This window comes from Melospiza georgiana, chromosome 7 (genome assembly GCF_028018845.1).
Source record: "Melospiza georgiana isolate bMelGeo1 chromosome 7, bMelGeo1.pri, whole genome shotgun sequence".
Lineage (NCBI taxonomy): Eukaryota > Metazoa > Chordata > Aves > Passeriformes > Passerellidae > Melospiza > Melospiza georgiana.
Genome location: NC_080436.1, coordinates 34,442,660 through 34,461,208, shown reverse-complemented (window position 1 = coordinate 34,461,208; position 18,549 = coordinate 34,442,660). Strand labels below are relative to the sequence as shown.

The 18,549-nt window shown below is 36.5% G+C and overlaps 1 protein-coding gene across 3 annotated transcripts in view; it reads left to right on the top strand.

Moving 5' to 3' along the window:
- Window positions 1-18,549, top strand: part of ZRANB3 (zinc finger RANBP2-type containing 3) — a 40,406-nt gene that overhangs the window by 8,728 nt on the left and 13,129 nt on the right. For all 3 annotated transcript variants that reach the window (XM_058027532.1, XM_058027531.1, XM_058027533.1), the window contains exons 3-8: window positions 8,350-8,368; window positions 11,036-11,214; window positions 13,607-13,838; window positions 15,629-15,714; window positions 17,665-17,836; window positions 18,250-18,378. In XM_058027532.1, the coding sequence (XP_057883515.1) occupies window positions 8,350-8,368; window positions 11,036-11,214; window positions 13,607-13,838; window positions 15,629-15,714; window positions 17,665-17,836; window positions 18,250-18,378 (817 nt within the window). The remainder of the gene's footprint in view (window positions 1-8,349; window positions 8,369-11,035; window positions 11,215-13,606; window positions 13,839-15,628; window positions 15,715-17,664; window positions 17,837-18,249; window positions 18,379-18,549) is intronic.

The following is an 18,549-nucleotide window of genomic DNA, read 5'->3' as shown; positions in this document are numbered from 1 at the left end:
CCCTTGGTAGGGTGAGGAATTTCTGATATAAGTCCTATTTCAATTCTTATGCAAATTTCTACACAAATTTCTTTAACTTTCTAGGATGTATTATCCATTGAGTAGTATGAAAGGTGTAATTTCCATTTGAGTTGGGTGTCTAAGGAAGCTATAGTTTTGGATTTTGGAAATAAGAGAAAATATGTTCAGTCCATGCACATTTTAGTTTCTGCTAGAGCAGTAGGCACTTTTGTCTTACACTTTTCTATAACTACTTTTCACTTTCACTCTTATTTTTGTCATCATTACTGAGTTTGCTTCTGGTTTTTATGTTCTCCATTAATCTTTTTCTCCTTCTGTACAATGCAATTGTTGCTTTCTGTCTTGTATTGCCTTTTTAAGTTAGCAGAGCTTTTGTTTTACTTTGCTTTTACCTTTGCTATTTTTGATCTGTGATTACTGATTGATTTGCTCTTTCAGTGTGTTTCTATTCTTCAGTTTCTTATCTTTGATAGTAGCTATGAATAAGAGAATAGATTTGTCTTTCAATTCCATTTGGAAGCACTAAGCCTAGTTGCATGTCTATATATCTCTTACTGATATCTAAATATCTAAATCTATATCTAATTTTTCTGTCCTTTGTTTGAAATGTCATAGGTTTCTGCAAGTCAATGTTGTGATTAAATGCAAGCCCAATCTGCTTTTTACCATTGTCTAATTTTTTTTTTCAGAATCTGCTGCATGATTTAAAGGAACATTTACAAAAATATTTTACAGACTACTGTTGAATTTTTTCCAGTTACACTGACTTCAATAAAAGCCAAAATACATAAATTTGCGTGTTAGAAAAAGAAATTACCTTCACTTTTTTAACATGTCTATGAGTATTTTCTTAAATATTACATTTTAGTTTGTATCTGGTGGCTTGCAGATCAAGTGCCATCAACAAGTCTCCATTATTTGTAGAGCTTGAGATCAGAGATCAGATTGGAAGAAAAATAATTGTAACTTTTTTTTAATTCTGTCTCTAGTCTCAGTGCTTTATTGTTAGATAGCCTGAAAGAGCTATTTGAAACAAGGCATAAGTCCCTTGCTAGAGTAAGAAAGAAATAATCTTTTATTCCAATATATTCAGCAACTCAGATGTATTAAATTATTCCAATTTTCTGATAAATGTGGGTCCTTAAACCTGCATTATGACAGGTGAGCAGTTATCTCCAGTCTTAGAGAACAAAGCACAGAAGTAATCTTTGGGGAACAAGAAGGGGATTGCTATTTAGTGAATATGGAGAGGATCAAACAGTTAATGCATTTCAGCTCTGAGGGCTGAAGAAAGATTTCATTTTTTTAAGACGTTGGTTTGTAATGATTCAGAGTACATCTCACATTTGAGGAGTGCCAAGGAAGAGAGGGATGAATAAATGAAGATGCTAGCTCACAGAATGAGGTTCAGATGCAGGAAGTATGAATGAGAGACTGAGCCAAATTCTGCACAGCTTTCATAGCCAGGGAAGCTTGTTTGGAAGTGATGCTGGAGGAACTGGGAAGCAATTCAAATAGAACAAAAAATGCATTGTCAGTAAGTGAATCTAGGATATAATTCAGGAGAGGAGCTATGTGGGGTGAAAAAGAGAAAAAGAAGACTTAAGAACAGAAAAAAAAACCCCAGTGGTGGAAATAAAAGGATTTACCTGGGCTTAAATGTGGACTTGTAGCAGCAGGAATAGAGAAGAAAATGCAGATTTTAGAAATGCAGGGCACAATTTGTTAGAATGGAAGAGGAGAACCAAGTGAGATAAAGATTACAAGTGTGGGTTGTCAACAGTGATGGAGGGAGGGGAAAGGGGAAATGAATTGGTGTTAGCTGTGTGCAGGGAAGGTTTGCAGTGTGGGAATCCATGATGAGAAGTTGGTGTTTAACCACAGCACCAGGAGAGCACAAAGGGGAGGGAGCAGTTCTGAGTGTGAGACAAGTCACTTTAATGAGAGTGAATAGAAATAAGGTCCTAAAAGAGTCACATTCTCACTGACTTCATGCAAGCTGGAAGGAGAGGAGGAGCACAGGCACAAGGGAAAAGTGTCCCAGCTCACCAGGGAATGCAGAGTTTATAGGGAAAGTAGTGATAAATATCTGCATTTCATTGAAAGCCAGTAGACTGCACACTAAGGCAGCTTCTGCTGCTGCTCCCAGGTATTTCAGTCATGCCAGTTAACAGCAAGGTTAACATTTGCAGCCTCGATTATCAGGAGCTGAAAATAGTTGAAGTTACTCTGTTTTCTTGCATTGAGTCAGCTGCTGAACTCATTTGTCTCTGAAGCCAGTGACTGAATAGATGAGGAGTTTTCAGTGTCACTGTTGGGTGTCTTCTTGGCTGGAAGTTTTTCTAGCCTAACAGTTCCATTAATATGTTCTAAAAACCTATTGCAGTTCTGGGCTTCACCTTCAACTTGACCACTTTGTTATGTGTTATTTCACACATCTTTGCCAAAGCTAAAATACCAGAACACGTGGCCTGAGAGCTTTCAAATACTAATAAAGCATTTTAGGTGGGTTTTTCAGTTACATGTGGAGTGTTGGAGAAAAGCATAAAACAGCACAATGATTCTCCTCTCCACTCCTTTTCAGAATCATTAACAATGCAGATGTGGCAATTTAGTGCATCTTATGTTAAATCAAAGGTTGGGGTTTTATCACTTAGGGCTTTTTAAAATACCTAGTGTAGTTCAGAAGCAAGGGGAAGATTTATCTTACATCTTTTGGAGCATTATTTTTGCTGCACCACCCTTGATTGTTGTTGCAAAGGAGTCAGCTCTTTTGTTCCAGTTTTAGGACTGCGTGCTGTGATTACTGACACACAAATGTAATGGTTGCTTGCGCAGTTTTATATAAAAATGTTCTAAGTTCAGATTCCTTAAATAACCCTTGGTTGAGATGTTAGTGCTGAAGTGTTGGCTTGTGAGTAGGAGGTAAATTATATGTTGTAGTGTTATATAAAACTGACTCACATGAGTAGGTGAGAATCCCAAGAATATCAGGACACCCACACCAGTGAAAGAAAGACTCAAGCTTCCTCTGTACAACATGTTCCAAAGCCTGCATTAACAAAAAACAGCTTTAATTTGCTTGAGTAGTAACAAAATTTTTTAGTGTTTTAAAAAATGAAGTGCTACAGCTTTCACTGTTTGCCTTGGAAAATGCATTTAAAAAGGAAGGAATTTGTTCTGAAAAAGCTACCTGCAGTTCTTAGTGGTTTTTCCTGGATAAATAGCTGCTGAAAATCAGTCAAGAAGTTAAATTATCCTTACAAGCAAGGAACAGATGTATTGGATTGCTGTACCCCTTTTGTTTTTAGTCTACCAGGTAATGAAGCACAACTTTCTAGAGAAGATATTATCTAAATATTTCTATATTTACAAGAAAGCTCTACCATCAGGTTTTTGACTTGGTAGGATCCTTTGTTGTAGAGACCTTAATTCCAGTGTGGTGTTAATCAATATTCCTCCAAGAGCAAGGTTCAAAATGAGATTCTTTCTCTTTACAAAAATACCTTACTGCAGTAGGCATAACTAATAGAAGAAACTTTAGCTGTATTGTTTGCATGGTTAATAGTGCTGACATTTCAAAAGGGGTGACCCAAATGGAACCCAGAAATAGAAATGATTTTCATTTAAATGTTTGTTCTTCCCTGAAACTCATTTTATAAAACTGTGTTAGCATTAACCTTCTGATGCAGACTATTTTTGTATGGCTCTATGGCATATGCCACATGAGCTTGGCCTCAGTTTCCTTCTGTTTCTCCAGTGAACTCATCTGCATAAAATTTTAAAGATCTGCTTGTCCTTCTGCTTTGCAAAGCTGATTCCAATCTTCTTGACATCAACACAACCAGGAACTCTTTCTGTGGTTTTTGAGGTTTGAAAAATTATTTTTTCTGTCCTTTTAGAGGCAGAGCTTTCCTGATAGAGCTTTCAGAGGGCTCTGTCAGGAGTTTTGGCTTTCTTTCTTAGCTCCTTCACCTGTTTTTTTGCTTGTTGCAGGTTTCTCTCCAAGGTTTGCTGCAGTTAGAATGTATAAATGCACCTTTGCCTGGTGCTTGGTACCTTTACAAGGTATCAAGTACCAACCATAGTGCTGAAGGTCTGGTTTTGGGGTTCTGACTCATCCAGCTTTGGGTGGTCCCTTCAATTATGGATTCTCTCCATGCAGAAGAAAGCTGAGGTTTGTGTACAGCCTCAGGTGCTTGCATTTGTTCTCTTCAGTGAGCAGCAGTAAGGTTTTGGACCTGTGTGCACCTGAGCTGCACCAGCACAGCAGACCTCACTCTCTGCAGGCATGTTCACTCACCAGGGACATCCTCACTCAAAGCTCTTTGTGTTTGCTTGATAGAAGAAAAATGTACTTTTATTCTCAGGCTAATACACCTCAACATGCTGGGGCTGTCACAGTCTGGTGGAGGCCCAAATGATGTTTCCCTTCTATTTGAGAAAGATCCTGCTGTGTCTGGAGGCCATTGCTAACCCTACTATGAATAGTAGCAAGGTTGTAGCAGCATGTGCAGTGCATCCCAATGAGATTCTGCTGCTTTCTGCTAGGAAAAAATAGATTTCCTTGATGAATGGACAGAGATTCAAACACAAACCACAGGATTCACTCTGAAGAAGGGAAACATTTAAAGATTTAATGCAAAAGAATCTGAAAGAATTTGCCATTGACTGGTGCTTTTTGCATGGTTGGACTTTGCTGCTGAGAGCAAGTGCAACTGAGACATCTCAAATTCCTTTTTTCCATGCTTTTCTGAAACTTTTGACCATGTGGGCTGAGCTTCTAACAGGATATGAATCTGTGTATCATAGCTCTGATTTATATTCTTGGATAGAGCTATTATTAAGGTGTCATATGAACAGATGGGACATGAATGATGAAGCTCAGATTGGGTAACTACCAGTTGAGAGGAAATGACTAATTGAACTTCAGAGAACAAGAAGTCTGTCTTCTTGCAGTCAAAATATATGAAACAAAAATACATATTTGTCCCTTCAATGTAGCTGAAGATCTGTTTCTTCTGCATTTGACAGCATGGAACCTTTATGTCCATGTTGGCAGCTTGTCTGACTGCAGTAATGTAGAACATACTGAAGTTTGTTTTAAATAGAGGCTGCATATTTTTAAGATTATGTAAAGTATTGCTTTTTAGCAGATTGGTGCAACTAGCTATTAGGTATCTTGTAAGTTCTGTGTGATGTGGGCTATAGAGATAGGAAAGTTCTTTACACTTCAAATCTAATTGTTGTGATTATAAACTGGAGACATTTCATGATTTCCTCTCCTCTATAAGGTGTTTTTCATTGCCCCAGAATCCAATGAAAATAATTTGGACTTCTTATGTTTTGTAACTACATTAGGCAGACATCTTTAGAATTCTTGTATTAAAACTATGAAAGCTACATAGATGAATGCTTTAAAATGCATCATGTCATAAAATAAGTTGAATATCCTCCATTTCCACTTCCATTAACTCCTATCTGTGTCACAAACTCAATCTTGTGTGCCATGTTAAAATTTTGTCAAGTGTGAGTGTCAATAATGTTAATTAGTTGGCACAAATTAGTGATTTAAAAACTGTAGCACTTCAGGAATTTGAGTCTGAGCAGTGTGGATCCAAGCAGTGATTCATGTCACTAACTGTGTAATCACAGGGGACTTTACACATTCAGATAACTCTAACTGGAGCTTTAAAACCAATTTAGTGCACTTGATTGATCTCAAGCTATGATGTGTCTGGTCATATTTGAAATGCTGAAAATTGGCTGGATTGCAAGTACAGGAAGAAAATCCCAACTACTTATGACAAAGCAATTTCATCATTGGGCAGGAGAAGAGAGTGAATACTTCTCAAAGTAAATATATCCCCAGAGATCCCCAGCTTTAAGCATAGGGGTGTTTCTGTGGCTCTGTTTCTGTTGGTGCTGCAGAAATGAGGAAGATAAAACTCTTTTGATCACTTAATGTGACTTCTGTTTGCAGAGTTATTATGGGTAAATTATTATTGTTATTATTAGATGGCAGCTACTTTGTACTTTCCTTCATTTACCAGCAACAAATTGATGAGTTTCTATAAATATTTGAAAGTCATCAACTTTGTTGCTGCTACATAAGAAATTTAACTTAAGGACATAATCAGTGGAAGTTAATAGACATTGAAAACAGGAGAACTCTATAGCAGCAAAGATTTTATGAGTACAGCCTGAAAATGAGTGCAAAAAGGAAAGCAGAACCATTTCTTATTTCTCATCAGATAAAGTCATCAATGTTTAGGTGGCTACATTTCACTCTGATGAAGAAATCTAGCTTTATGGAAAAGATGTTCCTGTGGTTGACATGCTTTTAAAGTGGGTAGTTTTTTATTTGCTATTCAGTTTCTAATTGTCAGAGCCATTTGTAAATCACTCTGAATTTCTTCATTTTTGCTTGTTATCCTGAAGGGAAGACAGAACATCCAAATAGTTCACCTGTGCCAAAGAGTAGTGCAACAGAATCCTACCTATTCTCACATTTTCTTATTGTCTGAACTGGCATAATTAACATTTCACTATTTATGCAATTCTGCTAAAATTTAAATTGATTTGCTGAGAAATACTGTATTTGCAGCAGAAGTTGGCAAGGAATACTTTTATTCCTGTCCTCTTTTCCACATTTTCTTGCTACCAGATGCAGCTTGGTTATTGCTATATTTGTACTTCAGCTCTGATATTCCTACAATAAATTATCTTTATTGTTGAAGGAGGTCTGTGGTTTATTCTTGAGCTGTCTGTGCTCTGTAGCTGTTAGTTGTAACCTTACTCATTTGCTGCATTTGTGTAAGGAGTTCTACTGCAACAGTAGGTTATTGTGCATTCCAATTGATTTCAGGCCTCAAACTGTTTTTTAAAAACATGATTAATGTACTGAAAGCAGTTGGCCTCAAAGAATCTGCAAAAAAGAAAGACTTGTTTTGTAAACCTCAGCTCAAGCAATTAACAATGAGTATTGAATGGAAAAAAAAGTCTTTGAGCAAAAACTGACATTATTTTTAAATTAGAATTGTGTGTTAGTTGTCTGCAAATAAATGTCTTTGCCCAGCTGCAAATGACAGACATTAAGGTCTCACAATCATGAGTTGCCACTAAAAATAATTGTCTTCCTGCCTTTTTATTCCTTTGTAAATCTGTGCAGACTTGGGCCTTTGTTTTGTTTTATTTTCTTCCTATGTTTTCTTTGCTCCATCCCTAACAGCTGGGGAGGGGAAGTTGCAAAGCAATTGCAAATAGATAGTTTATTGCTTATAAAAATGGAGTTGTGTAAGAATTAATTTAAATCAATTTTTTACCTCAGTTGAATGAAACTGCAGAAGTTAGTAGCCACAGGAATTTATACTGGCAGGCAGTGAGCAAACAGCATTATGCTGTGGTTCTGAAAATATCAAACATTTTATCATTTTTGGCCAGCTCCACTAACTCCAGAGTAGCTACCACTAAAAAAGCAGTTCTGTATTACTTGGAAAGATTTTTCTGGATCAAAATACAGAATGTTTTTATCTTGTTGTGTTAAATTTTCTTAAAGACACTAAGACCTGGAAGATCTTTCCCATTTTTTCCTGGAAGGAGTGCTATATTTGAGTTACACAGTGCAAAGGGTACATATAGAATCCCAGAATGGTTAAAATACCTTTAAGAAATTCGTGTAAAAAATGGCATTTAATGTTTACAAAATGTAAATATGCTGAACAGAATTTACTATTTATGACTGGGGACTCAGAGTTGTCATTGTCTTTACACAGAGTGGCTTTGCCAAGTGACTCCAAAGTGGGCAAAAAATCAAATTCATTTTCTAATACTTTAACTGGTACAATTGGTGGGGGAGAGGGAGTGTCTGCTTCTATTTCAAAACAAATGTGACAGCTCAGGAAAGCACATTTTTGAAATCAATCTAAAATACAAATAATCCTTAATCATGAAGCACAGAAGTGTTGCTGTTTCTGAAAGACAAAAGAAAATTGAAGATACCCTTCTTGCCTTGGAAGTGTCTCTTATGATTACAATTAATCCATCCCTGGACCTAGGCAGAAATTCAGTTTTGTAATTGCAAGTTCTGCAGTAATGCCAGCAAACTGAATAAACATATTTGGAAGAATTCTTGGACTTGCTTTCAGTTCATACCAAATTCATTTTTTTGTAGGTGATATCTGGAGGAATGAAGTCACCTTTTTTTCCTTTCATTGGTTCTGTAAATCCAGAATTTTAATTTATAGTAAACAATTTGTAAGTATTAGTTTATGTATTATATTTTGTATTAATTTCTGCTTTTCCTCCCCTTTTTTGTTTCCTCTTTAGGTGTATGATTGCTGATGAGGTGAGTGATGTTCCTGTTCCTCTAACACTGTCTTTTCTGGTGTTAATGCACTTGGTGCAGATGTGACTTTTTTTGTTTGAGAGGTGTGGGCAGAAAGGCTGGTAATAAAAGAATCCTAATTTGTGTGATAGTCAGCAGATATCCTGAAAATACCTAAGTGAGGGAAAAATTGGAACCTGACATAAGTTTAGAAGAATCCTTGAGAAAACTTAAAAGGTTACTTTTAATTGTAGGTTAAATCTCCTGTTCTGTTACATTTTAAAAACACTGACTCAGTTGATTTTTTTTAAGTGCTTTATAATTGCATAGTGAGCTATTTTTAGTGCATTATTAGACATTCCTGGCCCAAAAAGATTTTTAACAGATATGGTTTCCAAAGATGAATTTTTTAAAGTGCTCTCATCAAGTAGTAATAGTAAAATTTATTGTATCCATACATTTAAAAATATATGTTGTATTCCTTATCAAGGAAATCTGAGTCCAGCATTTCTTCCCCCAGATAAAATATTTTTGTAATAATGTTCTTTAAGTATTGTCAGTACAAAACCTTTCTGAAAAAGAGAATTGCTGTAGTCTCACAATTGTAATTTGGGTTTTCTTGACACACTAGGAGGGAGAGGGAGATGGATTATTGGGATTTAAGCATCTCCTCATACTATAAAAATCTCATTACATCTGGAGATAAACTATCCTGGCATAGAATGCAAAATATCTGGGAGCTGTGGAGAATACAGAAGTATTCAGGGGAAGAGAAAAAGGGAAGCTTGGGAAAAATCAAAATATCAGCAGTAGCTATTTTTTTATTAAAACAGTTTATTTCCAGCCTTGAACTAGAAAATGAGATGTGCATAATTATGTTAGCAATAAAAAGTCCTGGAAGATACATTTATTCCAAAATAAAAGTTGTATATTTTGTAATGACAATAGGTGTGGCACTGGAGGAATATTGTGCACTGGTGTGTATCCTGTGCTTTTTGTCCTGTCTCTAAATAAGAAAATGTTGGTAAAATTAAATATCAGTATTGTGAGCTTGTATGTAAGAAGAAGTTATGGAGGAAAACTCAAGGTCAGAGAATTACTGTACATATCCCTGGATTGTGTAACTATGTAAGGATTAAAGTAAGATAAAACCAGCATTTTTAGAAAGGTGATATCCAAATATGTTTCTATTTCTTCTCAGAGTGGGGACAGACAAAATTTTTCCCCTAAAATTTCAGTGTCATCCATTTCCATGCTGGAGAAAAATGGGTTTATATCAAAACCCAAGACCATAATATTTTCTCCAGTTTTTCTAGTCTCTCACATTGTTACCTAGCTGCTGATCAGCTCTGTGGGATCTGCATCCAGCCCTGGGTGTGCTGATGGTAAAAGCCTTGCTTTTATTCCATATTCATTTCAACACAGTGCCTGGATTGTCACCAGGGCCTGCACAGCCTGAGTTAGGGCACAGCCATGGCAGCAAACTAAAAATTAGTCTTTTTTTTTTTTGTTTGTTTGTTTGGTTTTTTTTTCACTTGGAGTTATTTTCAGATAACCTAAAAACTGCTGGTGACACAAGGGAAAAACTTGCAGGAAAATTTGAATGAAAACTTGGCAATTTTGAATGAAAACTGAGTATCACTGTAGCTTTCCTATTATTTTCTTTCTAGTAATAGTAGAAAAATTCATTGTTTTCTTTTGTACTTGGGAAATCTCTTTATTACATCATTAAGTCAGTCCATTTAGACTCAATACTGGACATGTAAGTTGTTTTATGCCTCACTGCTGTGAGTAGCTAGGTAGCAGCAAATCCACTCAGATGTCCACTGGACTGCATGGAAAACCTGCCCAGAGCATTTTAAGGCTCACCTCTGCTTTGGTGTTTCACAGGAGTTGGGAATTATCTCTTGCCACGTGAACAAGCTGAGAAAATAGCTGCACTCTTTAATAAAATTTTGATGTGGGGGGGAAAATGTGTGATATTTTTTAAACAAATCCCTAAATTATGAATCTTAAAATCATCTGTTGCCATGATTATTCACAGATGGGAGCATTCCCACCTTGGCAATAGGAAGCATGTACCTTGCATGTTAAATGTAGATCTTTTGAATCCTCCCCATGTGTGTCCATCTGAATTCTCCCTCTCTGGGCTGTCCCATCTGTGGTGCAGGCCAAGGACAAACCATCAGCCCTGCTGAATCAGAGCAGTGGTTGTTTTTTGTCAAACCCAGAGCTCTTCCCAGGTCTGTGTTCCTCACTTGCCTATGCAACTGAGGACAAAGTTGTTGTTATTGTAAGAAGGCATCCTGTAGTTTTCTTCCCTTTGCATAGTCTTTTACAAATGTTTTTAGTAGCTTCACAAGTTAAAGTGTTTGATTTTTTTAGTCTCTCCTATTAAGACTCTGAACTGAAAATCTTTTGAGATTAATGGAAATGCTTCTTCTGACTTTGATAAGATAACCAGATATAATACATGTTATTAATACATTTAACTAGGAAAATCTTGTTTCATAAAAGATGATCTGTGGTAACAAAGTGATAATTGAATACATGCTATGTAAGTAGCTCTTTGACTGGGTTTCCTTTATTTGGTTCTGTCTTTGCAAAATCTTTTGGGCTCTTCTGAATGAAATGTGCTTTCTGAGCAGAGACTTGTGGTTTTAATGTTCTTTTCTTTTCTTTTCCCAGATGGGGCTAGGAAAAACCATTCAAGCAATTGCCATTTCATATTACTATAAACATGAATGGCCTCTCCTAATTGTAGTGCCTTCCTCTCTGAGATACCCTTGGGTGGATGAGATGGAGAAGTGGATTCCAGAGCTCTCTCCAGATGACATTAGCATCATTCAGAACAAAACTGATATTGGGTGAGTAGTTTGTTGTTCTTCTCTAGAAAGGCTTGCTCACCACCCCCTGCTCAAGCAGGGCTACCCTCTGGGCTATCAGAAACACCCTCTGGGCTACCAGCCACTCCTCCCAGTTTTCTGTTCTTGTGTTATAGTAGTTACTCATTTTCTTTGAAGTTGAGGCATCTGCTTTTTGCAAAGTAGCAAATGCTTGTCTGCTGAAAATTAGATTGCTTCAGTGTGTCTCAAATTGAACATACACAGTTATTTCTCAATTCTGATGAATTCATTAGCTTCTGTAAAACATTTTTGGAGAACTTCTGGTGTACATTACAAAATAAGGAAGTAATTAGTGTTAGAATTCCATTTAGCACTCTGAGGAAATTTGTAAGTTCAAGTAAGTAATCCCTAAATAACTGAAAAGGTCACCGTGCCCTACGGTTTCTATCTTTAGATTTAACAGCATGAATTCATCAGAGAGGCAGTGGCTTGGCTGTTATTAGGATAACTCTCCTACTACCCTGAATTGCAAGGGTGGTTTTTGTCTGCTTTACTGTAAATGACTTGGTTGACTTTATGCTAATGTTTAGATGTTGTTCTAAAATTTTGGTGTGAGGGAGACTGATCTTCATCTTTTCTGGAAATATCAGGGAGTGACTTGACTGCCAAGGTGTGCTGCTTGCAACCTTCCTGGTAACCACAGAAATCCAACTGAAAATGCATTTTGAAAGCTTCATCAAAGGGTAATTCCTACTGATAGTCAAAATTGAAATTCATCATAGGAATTTAGAAACTAAAATTAGCTATTTTTTAAGGTATTTATCTGAAAGGGCACTCAGTGCTTATAGTGCTGGATGCATAAAGGGGAAATGTGGACTAGGCAAAATGATGGGACAGTTAAATGGCAGATGAAATTCTATTTCTTTTAAGATTTCTTAAAAGGACTACTCCTAGACCTTAACTATTATTACTTATATTCAAAAAGAAGGAAAGATGAAAACTTGGGTTTCTGCTCATTTAACTCCCAGGAGGTTTCCTAGCTATAAGTGAGGTTGCTGTTGAACTAATTAATATTTTAACATTAGAAAGTGTTTCATGCATTTGTAAGAAAATGCAAAAACACAGCTGCCAAATTTGGTTTAGCATTTTGTTAAATTCTGCTTCCATATGTTAAACTTTGATTTCTCTCAGTTTAATACTTTGCTTTTCTTCAAAACTTCCAAGTTTACTGCTTGAGTGTTAACTTCTTGATTAAAACAGGTTAAAATAAACTTAGGCATCAGTTTGTAATTTCTGGTCAAATTTGAAAATGGAAGTTTCTTGCATAATTTGATTCCACTAAAATAAAGAAGTTTATTTGTAATATTTTTAAATGTCCCCTTCAGAAAGGGTAAGGTAGTTTTGTACTTTCCTGGTTGCTCCATTTATCTGTACAGTGACAGCCAGAGTCTGCAGTGCCCACAGTGCCAGTGCTCAAACCACTGCCCTTCCACATCCAGGAGCAGGAATGTGTAGCTGCATTTACTTTCTTCCTCTTAAATCCTCAAGGAAACTTCAGCTTGTTTGGTTTCTTGATCTCTTGTACTGCAGACCAAACAGAAATGATGCCAGCAGGGCAGTGGTGTCTGACAGATGGGTGGACCAGCTCTGACCCCATCCTGGTGATTGTGTGTCTAACAGCTTTGAGTTCCTGTGCTGCACCTGAAGGGCCACAGTGCTCTCTAGTGATTTTAATATCAGCTCATGCCTTGGACCTGTATACATCTTGAAATTTGTTACAAAAAAATTCATTTTCAATTAAATACTATTTTTTCTTCCTGTGTTATGTTGACTCTCTGCTTCCAGATGTTTTTGTTTTCCTCTTGTTCTGTTTGAGCAAAACAGCTGGGTAGCAGCTCTGACAGGAATGGTTTTTCCAGGTGCTGAGGTTCAGCCCAGTCTGTGCTTTCACAGTGCCCAAATACTCAGGGACAGTGTGATGAACCCTCTCAGGCTGCTGCTGAGGGGACTGTCTGTACCCAGAGCAGTAGAAAGCTTGCACAGAGACATTATTCATCTGTTTGGGTGCTAATTAAGGTCTTGGCTTGTGTCTAACTTTTTGTCCACAAAGTAGATTTTTACAATGGGATGCCCCTGGAAAAGAGCACAGGGTGAAGCAATGCATCCAGATAAATGAAATTCCTTTGAAATGCAATGTGTGTCCTCTGAAAATGGTTATGAAATGTGTGTGGTTGAGAAGTGTGAGATGTTTTAAACACCAAAAGCTGTTGTTGTTAGCCTGACAGCCCACATGTCAATCAATCCAAAAGGAGACACACATCCCTTCTGAGATTAGTTTTTTATAATCTCTCTGCTATATGAATTGTCCTACAATAAAAATTTACTAAAAAAACTTGTGGCTTTTCTCTTTCAGGGGAATATCAACGAGCAAAGTAACAATCCTGGGGTATGGGCTGTTAACTTCTGATGCACAGACCTTGGTGGACACTTTGTACAGGCAGAAGTTTAAGGTGGTTGTGATTGATGAGTCACACTACATGAAATCCAGAAATGCCACCCGTAGCAAGATTTTACTGCCAATTGTTCAGAAAGCTCTCAGAGCTGTTCTCCTTACTGGAACTCCTGCTCTAGGAAGACCTGAAGAGGTATTTGACATGTTGTGTTTTATTTGGTTTGGGTTTGGTTTTCTTTGTTTTTTTTTTTAATGATAGTATCAGTAATAAATGTTCAGTTTTGTAGTTTCCTTGAATATATTCAATTACAGGCATTAGCACATCAAAAGTTGCACTGGCTGCATCAGGAAGGACAAGTATAAGAAACCTAAGCAATTTTGTTTGAGTTGATTTACAAACTTGTTTCAAGCTTGGGCACTGGTGAATTGAGACAGTGTTTCTTGTAAGAAATTAATCTTGCATGTAACAGACTGATAGTTGGGTGAAATAAAAAATAAAGAGCCTGAGCAGAGAACTGCTTGTTTCTCCTGGGTAGGGGAGTCTTTGGTGGGCAAGATCTTGTAATAAATCTTCTACTTCATCATCTGATAAAGAAAGCCCTTAGTGTCACTGGTCTGTTGGATATTCCTAATGTTCACTTCAATGGAAAAAAATACAGGCTGTGCTTGTTGCACATCCAGAATGACAAATTTTCCTTTGAAGGAAGTTCAGCTTATGGAACTGGGGAGGAGCAGAGAGGTAACAAAAACCTTCTTGGGTTTTATACTGAACCCAAGACAGCTGCCTTTATTTCTCAAATGTAAGGGAAAAATGGGTATATAAGTATAGAAATAAATATAAGAGCTGATTTGAATTCAGGGAGCTTAAAAGAGTTATATAAATAATATTTTATACTTCAGAATTCCTTACTGTGTAAACAGAACTTATGCCAAGACACTTTATGAATTTAATTTGTTCAAAGAGTTCATAACTTGAGGTAGATATTTGTGGTATGGAAAAGACCTTGGTATATCATGAGTACTTACCTAAAAATTTCATGTGAATATTTATGTTTGTGGGTGTGGATAATTACTAAAATTTCCTGTGCAATGACATTGCAACCAGCCCTGGATGAAGAACTGAAGTTAGAAAGTGTTCTGCCTTTATATAGTACATGGATACTGAGACTAGTATCATTGTTAAAGGTCTTTAAAGGAAATTCCATGCAACCTGTCCTTGACCACAGCAATGGGATCAAAATTCATGACCAAATGGAAAACAACTTGAGATATTTTTTAGTAAGACTGATGTTCTTCCTGGCTTACAAGGCAGAGTATAAAAAGCATTAGATTAGATGTCTTTAATCAGTTTTGTGTCACAAGCAGAATCTTTGTATAAAGTCTTTAAATGTATAGAAAATGATCTCAGAAGCCAGGGAGCTTTGACAGTGTAACAGCTTGTAAAGCAGGATTCCTCCTGCTTAAGGTCATCTAAACTGGTATTTGCCTTCTGCTATTCAGCAGGAAAAAAAAAAAAAAAAAAAAAAAAAGTGGAATTTCTGGTCTGCATTGATATTGCCCATTTTTTGAAGTAAAACTTAAGAATTGAGTAGGTTTTTCATGTATTTTAGGAAGCAGCCACTCATGCAATACCTGCACTGAAGCTTTGCAGAAGCCCATGTACCTGGCAAATGATAAAAACTGTATTTAAGGGATAACTTCATCTCATCCATGTTTTCTTGTTGAATGGGAATCTTTTCCAGGCTGTCAGTGCTGTTACAGTGCTCTGAGTGCTCTGTTCTTTCAGGGCTTCCCACAACTGTCCTCTCTGAAGCCTCCTGTATCCTGTGGAACTTCTTTTGCATGCAGGCCAAGCTGTGTGGGTTTTGTGCAAATATTAAATGTAAACTTAGCACAAGAACCATGTATTGATTATTTCTGATTAGTCTTCCATTCACAGGCAATTTTAAATTTTTCACTGTTGCTGTTTTATTTTTTATACAGCTCTTCATGCAGATTGAGGCACTGTTTCCAAGAAGGTTTGGAACCTGGAATGAATATGCTAAAAAATACTGTGATGCTCGTGTCAGGTATTACTGCCCTTGCTTATTTACATTCTTATTTACATTTACATAAGCATCTTTGATTTTTCTTGCCAAGTGAGAGAATCAGTAGGTAGCACCTCTACTGCTCTATCACACCATCTTGCTTTGAAACCCAGGATCAGCAACCATCTCCTCCATCAAAAAGCATTGGGAAAAGGATGACACTGATTAAATAAATTAATTAAGGCTGTTAAAGTTTGAGATAAAGTTGAAGCATTCTGTGAAGTAAAATTATTTATATACTCACTGTTGTTAGTATGAGCTGTGGAGGTTTTACCTTCAGAACTGGAGTTTTTGACTCTCAGTCATAAACTCATGGCCATGTAATAATTTATATCTTTCTTTATTATGGGATCCAGGTTTTTTGTGACCTCACCACATTTGGGTGGGAAAAAAAGTCCATTACTTGTCTCTATATTTCACAGGCTGACTGTCTCAGCTAAAAATTTCATATCTACAACTTTGCATGTATTCAGAATAACAGATTTTTGTCAGCTAAATTGGCTAGCATTTAGATTTAATTTTTACAATAATAATTACATGGTTTCATTTTCATAAAACTTGTTTTCCTCCCTCTATCATATGCACTTTATCAGTATTTAACTTCAAATAACATGGAAGATCACTGTCTAATTTTCAGACAGAGAAATGCTATTTTTTCCACAGTGTTTTGACTGAATGCATCTGTAATTTTCACACCACAAGTGTGCGTGGGTACAGCATGGTTAGCTACTCAATCATAGATGATTATCTTATTTTTGGAATACCATAAATGTAATAAAAATCAAGTTCAGGCTTTGGCAAGCTTTCAGTGAGTAACTTTTTCTTCATGACTTGGCCTGAACAAAACATCCTGTGGTAATAAACTTGATAGGATTATTTTATGCAGCACTTCCTGTGAAAATTTGGGTGGTTTTTCCTTAGGTATCCATAGACACCTGTTTTAAAGATGAACTCCAAACTATTTCTGTGAGGTTTAGCATGCCATTTCTGTCTTATCCCTGATGCTGAGGGTGGAGGAAGGAAACCTTTATAAGGACAGATATATAAATAGACCAAGGAAGGGATATGAGCAAAAGATGTTGCTGTCTCCATCTGTGCCATTCCCACTTCACCAGTGCAGAAGTGACTCCCTCAGCCCCTTTCCCAAATGATTCTATTCAGCTAATTCAGCTAATTAGAACACTGTTGATAAAGTTAATAAGGCTTGAAAATCTCTAAATTATTGTGGGGGGGGTTTGTGGCTGTTTGTTTGTCTTTTTATTAAAATTACATGCTTTTAACACACTCTTCTAGCTCTGGAAAATGCTACCTGGGCTTTTGTCCAAATCTGTCATGTTTATTATTTTATTGTCTCCTGGTGATGCTGACAGAGAAAAGCTGTTGTTCCTGCTGCAACACTTCCTAAACAACAAAGCAAAGAAAGAATAAGGAAGATTGAGTTAATAAATTTGTTCTCTTTTCAGCCTTTAGCTTCCTACTGTTAGACCTTCTTCCTCTATTTAACTTTTAAAGATGATAACTTAAGCTTTAAATCCTGTCTCTGACAGTAACTAAGAAGGAATTCTTAGGGAGGGTAAAAAAGGAATATTAATGGTGATATTTGCAGTTTTCATGATGGCTTTCCTGTCTGTAATATAATAAAGATTATTCTCGTGGTGGTGTATTCTTCTCATTAGTCCATTGAAACAGGAGTTCCAAAATTAAACCTGAACCTTCTGTTTCCTGTGGACAGTGAAGTATGGGAAGGTGGGAACAGACAGAGGATTGTGGGCAGGTGATGGGCAGTGACTCCTGCAGGCAGTGGTGGCTGCTGAGAAGTTGAAGCACACTTTATTATCCAATAGTGTGCTTTAAAATTGATTATGTACTGAAGATTTCTATTGAATTTGGAACATCTCATGTTTACACTCTGTATTGATTTATCATTTCCAGGTTTTTTGGTAAAAGAAGACAATGGGATTGTAGAGGAGCTTCAAATTTAGAGGAACTACATCAACTTTTAAGTGAAATAATGATCAGAAGACTGAAGAATGATGTCCTAACTCAGCTGCCCCCCAAAGTCAGGCAACGTATTCCATTTGACCTCCCACAAGCTGCAGCAAAGGTAAAATTTCCACTTTTGTTAAAAATACATTTGTTAATAAATGGAAATATCTGTGTATGGATATGTATTTCTATGTATGTATGTGTACTATATGTAGTTAGAAGGATTGTGTGAGTATAAAGCAGAGTATCTCTGTTACTGTTTTTAAAAATATAACACAAAGAATACTAATACTGATAATCTGATAATTAAAAATATATAATTGATAATTATAAATATATCATTTGATAAAATGATAAATTTTTTTTTCTAATTCTAGTACAATCTTCTTTTCTATCTTCTTTTCCCATAGATTTTGAATCCCACATTTACTTTTAACCAATTTTGGTAGAGTTCTCCAAAATTCCTAAACATTTCACACTTAAAACATGCCTGTATTCTGTGTCTAACCACTGGTCTCTCCTGCCAATTAGAGTCTGAATGCCACTTTTGCAGAGTGGGAGAAGTTGATGAGAGGTCTGAGATCAGATGCCACTGAAAGCCACTTTTCTGAAGTCATGAGTCTGATCACACGCATGTATAAGGAAACAGCCATTGCCAAGGTGAGCTGCAAGTCTTTCCTTAATATCCCTAAATTATCCAGTGTGTGTTTTTAACCTCATAAAATTGGTTTTATTGGCCAGAATACGAGATGAGGTTATTTGGTTTGTTTCTCTTTTTCCCTGTATGGAATAAGAATGGAATAGGCAGAACCCCATTACAATGAAAAAAGA